This window comes from Equus caballus, chromosome 21 (genome assembly GCF_041296265.1).
Source record: "Equus caballus isolate H_3958 breed thoroughbred chromosome 21, TB-T2T, whole genome shotgun sequence".
Taxonomy (NCBI): domain Eukaryota; kingdom Metazoa; phylum Chordata; class Mammalia; order Perissodactyla; family Equidae; genus Equus; species Equus caballus.
In genome coordinates, this window is record NC_091704.1 from 15,680,655 (window position 1) to 15,689,502 (window position 8,848).

At 49.3% G+C, this 8,848-nt stretch overlaps 1 protein-coding gene across 1 annotated transcript; it reads left to right on the forward strand.

Annotated features, from left to right (window-relative positions):
* The first annotated feature begins 2,180 nt into the window (after window positions 1–2,180).
* OR10H1 (olfactory receptor family 10 subfamily H member 1) lies at window positions 2,181–3,128 on the forward strand. The gene is given in 1 exon segment (NM_001391678.1): window positions 2,181–3,128. A coding segment is annotated over 1 exon segment (948 nt).
* Window positions 3,129–8,848: the final 5,720 nt, after the last annotated feature.

Consider the following 8,848-nt stretch of genomic DNA (forward strand, 5'->3'; position numbering starts at 1 on the left):
CAAGGATGCTGCTCAACATCCTACAGTGCACAGGACAGCTCCCCACAGGAAAGAATGATCCCGACCCAGATGTCACGAGTCCCACGGTTGAGAACCCTTGCACTAGACATTGGAGAAAAAGGGAAGGCTTGTGAGCACAACCCCACCACCCCCTTTTCAGCCATTCAGCCTCTTCTTGGAGCCTCTGGTTTCCAAGTCCTTGGCTTTGACTTGCCTGCTAAGATCCCCGAGTAGCAGGACTGAGTGGGGCTGTGGGGGCCTCTGTTCCGGGGACCTACGGGCAGGTTCTGACTCAGACATGGAGGAAAGATGCGAGTGACTCCAGGGGAGGGAGGACAGGAAACTCTGGACACCAGTGACATTTGGGGAGGGCAGCCTCCAGGCACCAGTGTGCCTGGTCCCCTTTCGTGTCTCGTTATCAACTGTCAGGGCTCGATCAACAACCTGAGCCCACTAAAGAGGGAATTTGTGACTTTTTTCTTATTTTTGAAATTGTGGTAAAATATACCTAACATAAAACGTACTTACATTAGCCACGTTATAACATACATTTCAGTGGCATTAATTTTATTCACGACGTTGTGCAACCACCATCTCTACTTAGTTCCAGAACTTTCTCATCACCCTTAAAGGAGACCCAATGCCCCTTAGCAGTGACTCCCCATTCTCTCCGTCCCCCAGCCCCTGGCAACCGCTGACATGCTTTAAACAGCTACATGAATGTTCACAGCAGCATTGTTCACAACAGCAAACAGCCGGAAACAGTGCAAACGTGCATCAGCTGAAGCAGGGGTGGACAAGGTGATGCATCAGTGCAGGGGGATATTGTTCAACCAGGAAAAGGGATGAAGTGTGATATGTGGTGCAGCATGTGCGAGCTCAGAAAACATCACGTTGAGTGAAAGAAGTCACACACATTAGGACAATATTGTGTGATTCCACTTAGAGGAAACGTCCAGAACAGGCAAATCCATAGAGACAGAAGGAGACTGGTGGTTTACTGCCTTTTAAACTTTATACTACCTAATAAACAAAGTTCATTTAGTAATAGCTATGTGATGGGGCCAGCCCACTGTCAGAGTGACTAAGTTCACCCCTCTGCTTTGGCAGCCCAGAGTTCATGGGTCTGGACCCTGAATGTGGACCCACACACTGCTCATCAGGCCACGCTGTGGCAGCACCCCACAGTAGAAATGGAGGAGGATTGGCAAGGATGTTAGCTCAGGGACGATCTTCCTCACCAATAAGAATAAATAAAAAATTAAAATAGCTGTTATTCATAAAGGCGCATCAGAATCTCATCAAATTGCAGGGATGTACCAAGCACAAACCACGTGCATTTGCTCACTTAGTGCACTGATTTAACTATCCTAGGCAGCACCTACGGGGGCCAGATCACATTCCAAGAACAACTCATTTACTTCTCACAACCTCTCCTGGGTAGGTCAGGGGAAATGGAGGTACCGAGAGAGGAAGAAACTCAGTCAAGTTTACGCAGGAGGCAGAGCAGGGATTTGAACTCAGTTGGGGTGACCCCCACGTTCCTCTGTCTGGTGGCTGTGTGGTATCGCATCAGAACACAGAGATGTGCCTCATGGGGGCTCGGAAACAACCAGAATGTTATTTATAGTCTCCTGCCTCTGATGCCCTGCATGGATGACTCCAGAGGAAGAATCTGGTTGATTCAGATTAAGTTAGAGACACGCCCTGATCCAAGGAGTCGTATGCGTGGGGCAGGGACGTTTCACAGTGTCTGCAGCTGTGGGACGAAGAGGACTTCTCAGAAGGGAGGAGGAGGGCAGAGCAGCCATGGCTGGAAGCTCCAGGGAAGGAACATTTTCATTTTTAGAGGCATCCTTGAGAGATGGTGCAAGGTATAGTCTTAGGAGACAGCCCAGCCACGGGTTCAAGTCTTGGCTCTGCCATTGTGACAGCTCCACCTTGAGTAAGCTGTGTACACTCTCTGCAGCCTAATATTCCTAATGAGTATGCTCAGGATACTGAAAATGCAGGTGATAAAGACAGCACCTTCCTCACTGGGATGATAGAGGAGTAAATCATACGAGGCACTGAATGGGAATCAATCAATGTTAGCAGTCATTTACAAGGAGCACCTGATGACCATTCTCCATCCAGTAGCTGACCTCTTGCTGTCACACCTCACCCCAGGCACAGCCTCCATGCAGGGAGCCAACCTCTCAGCAGTGAGCGAGTTCATCCTTATCGGCTTCTCCACTTTCCCCCACCTCCAGCTGGTGTTCTTCCTGCTGTTCCTCCTGATGCACCTGTTCTCTCTGCTGGGGAACCTGCTCATCATGGCCACCATCTGGAGGGAGCGCAGACTCCACACGCCCATGTACCTCTTCCTGTGCACTCTCTCCATCTCCGAGATCCTCTACACCTTCACCATCATCCCACGAATGCTGGCTGACCTGCTCCCCACCGTCCACTCCATCACCTTCACAGCCTGTGCCAGCCAGATGTTCTTCTCCTTCACTTTCGGGTTCACCCACTCCTTCCTGCTCACCATCATGGGCTATGACTGCTACGTGGCGATCTGCCACCCTCTGCGCTATAGTGTGCTCATGAGTCCTGGTAGATGTGCCTGCCTTGTGGCCTGGTCCTGGGCTGGAGGCTCAGTCATGGGGATGGTGGTGACAATGGCCATTTTCCACCTCATCTTCTGTGGACCAAATGAGGTTCACCATTTTGCTTGCCACGTGCCACTACTGTTGAAGTTGGCCTGTGGAGCTGATGTACCACGGGTGGCCAAGGGCGTGGGCCTGGTCTGCATCACTGTCCTGCTGGGCTGCTGTCTCCTCATCCTCCTCTCCTATGTCTTCATCGTGTCTGCCATCTTGAGGATCCACTCAGCTGAGGGCCGGCACAAGGCCTTCTCCACATGTGCGTCCCACCTCACTGTGGTGGTCGTGCACTACAGCTTTGCCTCTGTCATCTACCTCAGGTCCAAGAGTCCCCAGTCTCTGGAAGGAGACACCCTGATGGGCGTCAGCTACACGGTCCTCACGCCCTTCCTCAGCCCCATCATCTTCAGCCTCAGGAACAAGGAGCTGAAGATTGCCATGAGGAAGACCTTCCTCAGCACACTCTACCCAGAGAAAATGTGATCATCTGGGAGGAATTCCTTGGAAATAGCTAAACTGGATTACCAGATGCTACCATGAGAAATGGCACCCTGTATACACGTAGGAACCTATTTATCTGATGCCTTAAGGTTTAAAAGGAGCCTCGTAGGCGGCATCCAAACGTACCAACATTGGTTAAACAATGTCAGGAGCACATTTGTGGTGAAGAAATGCATGAGATTGTAACACACAGAAAATTAGATTTCATAATTCCTGCCCACTGCGGGACACTTTGTCAGGTAGCATTACACCTGGAACCTGTTCTTCTGCCAGAAACCAGGGTGGTCTGCTTACTCCCACCACCATAAATCCAGATTGCAAAGAGAATTGGAAGATGCCAGACGCAACCCTCTACCAAGTAGCAACAGGTAAATACAACATGGATGGTATAAAGCTACAGAAGACCAAGGCGGGTTATAGCAGAGCAGAGGAAAACACCCTAATTTTCAGCATTGCACAGCTCTGTGCAGTAGCAGTTAGAAACAGTATTGAGCAGACTCACAGAAAAAGTTGAGGAAATCCCTACATTTCAAGTGTGAATTTTGAGCTGTGGTGGAGAGAAAGAGAAGTCTCTACAGTTCAAGAAAGAGTCCCACCACGAGAAGTTGCCGGCTGTGTTACAGAGTTACGGGTCACACTGGCCGGGCAGGAATGCTGTGTTGAGGCCCAACGGTGAGAGCAGAGCCCAGGATGAAGGTGTGTGCCGTGGTCACACAGCCTCAATGCTCTTCCGTTTCTCCACAAGGGGGAACTTGAGGTTGAGTGCACTGAATAGTGTTTATAATTCATTGAAAGTGTGTGTATTTAGGGGAAAGACAGCTACTGCATGATGTCACCTATGTCTAAACAACCTGCCTCATAAAAGTAAAGTAGAATGGTGTCACCAGGCATGGGGGGTGGGAGAACCAGGGAAATGCTGTTTAAAGGGACAGATTTGAAACCAGCAGACAAACAAGCCCAAGACATTGAACGCACAGCACGGTGATTGCAGACAGCAATACCGTATCATAAATCTCAAAGTTGTTAAGAGACTGGATCCTAGTTGTGCCCACCACGAAAAAGAAAAGACAATTAGGAGACGTGGTAGAGGCGCTAGCCGGTGCTACAGCAGTAATCACATTGCAGCATATAAATGAATTCAATCAGCACATTGTACACCTTGAACTCACAAAGCGTTAAATGTCACATGTTTCAATTAAAAAGAGGTTTCCCTGACAAATTTGTTTCTGAATATGAATATATGCACTTATTTTAGAAGAGGAATTTGTAATAACACTTAATGGACACCAGTTTATGGTGATACTCTTGTACTCAACAACAGATGTAATTAACATGCACAAGCAATAAATAAATGTCAAAGTTAACAAAATAGAAAATACGTGTATTCTGTTGAAGTTGAATAGTAAACTACACATTGGTTGTCCTAAAGCTGATTCAGTCTTTCTCTACGACTTGAGCAGTAAAAACATCGCATGTCAACATGAAGTGGGAGGACGTGGGAAACAATTTCAGTCAAGACTGGGAACCCAGAGCACCGTCCTTGCAGAATACATGATGTACTGCATTTTCGTTACGTCATCGTCTCACTACAGCCTCACATCATCTCATCGCATCATCTCATTACAGCCTCACAACAGGGCGTAAGGGCAGATAAAGTCATGGCCACCCCATTTGACAGAGGGGAAGCTGGGGAAACGGTTGCACGACTCATCCAAGATCAGGCAGCTTAGCAGAGCCAGGCTTCCAATGAAGGTGTTTACTGAACCCCAGTCCTCCCCACCCACTGTTTCACACGTGGTCTTCCTTTAGTGGGTTTTGTGGATCTGCCATCTGGGGAGTCTAGCCCATCCTCAAATCAAACAACCTGGCAACTTAAGAGTCTTTCATACCACAGGTGGGCAATTGCAACCTGCCATGCCCTGGAGCATGCATCCTTGGGAGGCTGGTGGAGTATGTCTACAGATTGAGGACTGCTGCATGATTTTAAATTCAGCTTTGGTCTTGCAGGAGTTCCTGCGGAACACTTTCACACTGATCCAAGATGCTCCTCTCTCTGGCAGGAAAGCCAATCGAGACAAGAATATAAGCTGGTCCTTCATTTTCTTCATTAAAGGGCAGTTTGGCCTTGGATCCTTCTGGGATCCAAATGGAAAGAGAACCTGGATGGTGGTGTGTACCCACAATGAGCTGGGCACCCAATGTCTTATGCTAACTTATTGTGGTCCCTCAGGCCATCAGCCTCCTGAGGTCAGGAAGTGTGTCCGTGTTGCTCACCATCCCACCCAGCACCAACATGGTACTTGGAAGATACAACTGATTAACAAATGTTTCTTGGCTGGACCAGTGTAATCCTCACAATGCAGCAAACCAGTGGGAAACGGGGTGCGGGGAGCTGTGTTTGAGGTCAGAGTGACCTGGGTTTAAATCCTGCTTCCCTTTTCTCACTTAATTAGATCGACACTTAGAGATATATTCCACATCTGTGTCAATAAAAGGATGTTCAGAGCAGGGACATTTTTGATTGGAAAGCATTTCATATATGTGTTGGTAAAGGCCTCATAAGCAAATGTGGGTTCATTTGTACAGTGGAACCCAAGGCATCCAGTAAAACCATTCAACCCTTGGACTTCATCAGCGTCCCTCTCTCCCTGGGCATCCCATGCTGTATGGTGGCCTCATGAACCTCTGCACACAGCTGATCCCTAAATTGTTATCTTTATCCCCATAAAGCTGGCTACTCAAAATCTCTGCATAGGGATCTGGTAGGCATCTCAAATTTAATGTGCCCAGAACCAGCTTTTGGACATTCTCTTTGTTGTTATCGTGCTCTCTCTCTTCCTCCCTCCCTCCTTCTCCCTTTCTCTATCTCTTTCCCCTCCCTCTCTCCCCTCTCTTCCTCCACCCCGCCCTCATAGCCTCCTTCTCTCTCCACTCTCTTTCCTCCTCCTTCTCCCCCTCCTCCTCACCCTTCTCCTCCTCTTCCTCCCAGTCTCTCTCTCCCTCTCCCTCACACACACACACACACACACACACACACGCACACGCACACTCCTTACTCCCACAGTCTTTCCTATCTGAGAAAATAGCAACCCAATCTCAGTTCCTTGGAGGCACTTCTGCTCAAACAGCAGACAGCCCTTCTCTAACCATAGCAAACAAAATAGAAACTCCCCTGGGTATGTCTCTTCTCTCTTGATCTGCTTTATTTGTCTCTCATGTGCTTCTCACCACCTCGTGTAAATCTGCTGATCAGATATTATCTGTCTCTGCCTTAGACTGCGGCTTTGAGGAAGTCATGGACTCAGACCATTTTGTCCACTGCTGTGTGCCTCCGTGGCATATGGTAGGCTCTCAAATATTTATTAAAAAAATTAATTTGGAAGAATGAGGATACTTGAAACTAATCATGAGGTACAATTTTTATTCATCCAATTGGATGGACAAAAAAATTTCAGTTTTGTTAACACTCTTGCAGCAACTGTGGGGAAACTGGCTCTTTCCTATGTTACGGAGTGTCCTCAGGCAGGTCATTTGCCCTCTCTGAGCCTACCCTGTAAGAAAGCAAAAGAACCTCCCTTCTAAGACAATCATGAGACTGAAGCAAGCCAGCACTTGAGAAGGGCATAGCACAGTGCCTGGCATGTGCACATCCCCAGTAAACAGTAGTTAGGGTGATATTATAATTTTGAGTTTGGCTGGATGAGGGTGGGATCAGAGGGAGAGGCGTGCGTAGGAAATGATCAACTGGAGTCACAGATTTGATGTGTCTGTCTGGGTTATCAGCGAGGTCGAAGGTGCGGGGCCTCAGTGGAGATGGTGGTGGACCAGCAGTGGGTGTCGTTGGGAGAGGTGCTACTCCAGTGAGCTTCCTGACCTGCCCCTCTTCTCCCAGAATTCCCCTCCCAAGGAACAGTCTCCTCTCTGGCTCCTAGCATCCGTGAATGGTCTGCGTGACTCATCGCCATGGTGACAGCTGATAGGGAGGGAGCCGGGTGAGAACTTGCTCTCTCGGGAGACAGAGAGATGCTCTGACCTGCAGGTAGGGCTGTGCAGTGGTTAAGTGATGAAGCAGCATGCTCGGTTAAATCACATCCTTTCTCCTAGCCTCAGTTTCCCATTATTAAAATGGGTTTAATAATAATGTGGCCACTTGTAGGATGGTTCTGGTAGTTAAATAACATCATCTGTGTAGGGAAATTGACAGTGACTGGCACACAGTAAGCATTCATTAAACGCCAGCTTTTTAAGGTCGACTTAACAAGTACTTGTGCCGTCTGTGCCTCAAATCCTGTGGTAGTTTTGGGAGTGCAGAGAGGGCCCACTGCTGTTCCTGGCCTTGGAAGCGTTTCCATGGTGCTTGCTGGGCTGACACACAGAGAAACACCAGGGCTCTCACCAAAACATGGGCAAAGTGCTAAGGGCCACCAAGAGCGGTGACTGCACAGCTCAGGTCACATCAGCCAGGTCTCCCTCCTCTGTACTCCAGGGGCCTCACCAGTGCCCCCAAGGGGACAACGTGGAAGGTTCTGGAGATGGTTTTGGTTGTTGCAACTGAAGGACTGAAAGAGGGGGACGTGCTACAATGTCTGGTGGGTCAAGGCCAGGGATGCTGCTCAACCTCCCACAGTGTGCAGAGCGGACCCCTCCACAGAGGACGGGCTGTCCCCAAATGTCAACAGTGCCGAGGATGGTAAACCCTGCAGCAGTGACCAACAAACATTTATTGAGCACCGACAGTGTGCCCTGCACGTCTTTAGACTTCACTGGGGACACAATATTGAACTGATTAGACATGACCCTGATGTTTGCAGTTGAGAGGGAGGATGTGAATATTAAACAGATAATCACAGTAATTGCTGTATATGATAAATCATGCTCAAAGCCATGGGGAAAAGAAGTGAGTTGCTACCAGGACTTCTAACAGGGCTGGTGACTCAGCATGGGGAAATCAGAGAAGGCTTTCCTGAGGAGGTGTCTTCTGAAGTGGGATCCAAGGATGTGTGGGAGTAAGCCAGGGTCAGGGTGTTCCAGGTAGCGGCAGAGGCACGTGCAAAGCTCCTGGGGTACAAGTGTGCTTGGTTTATTGCAGGAACAGGAACCAGTGGGGCTGCAGAGGTGGGGAGGGCAGGAGAATAAAGTTGGCAATGAAGCACAGACCCAACCACACGAGATTTGTGCTGCATCCTAATGGTGTAAGCAGAGGGTGATTCTTCAGATACCCTTTAGAAAGATCCCTCTGGCTGCTGGACAGAAAGCCTGGGAGGCTGGGCTGGAGGAGGAGGAAAACATCCTCAAGACAGGACTGGACTTTCATCCCCAGCAAGGGGGTCGGGTTCCTCATTTTGGAAGAGCACAGCAAGAGGAGTGAAGGCAGCAAAGTGCATCTCTCAAGCTGGCTTCTGCCTCCAGCAGCTAGCATGGAAACACTTGGCTCCAATTAGTGCAGGAGGGGCTCCCCTGACGTCTGGAGATCTGCCCATCGACAGCCCTTCTCTGTGCTCCAGGCCTTTTAACCAGCTCTCTGGGCTCTGTCCCCACCTTGGAGATACCCAAGAATGTGGCTCCTAGGGGACCATTAGCAACGAATGGCAGACAGCTAGGAATGCAGGGGGTAGGGGAGCTTCAGAAAGTGGAAGCTGAATAATGGAGGGCAGGACAGGGCCCCTTGGGGTAGGGTCTCCACCCCTGTGGTGTGCAGGGCA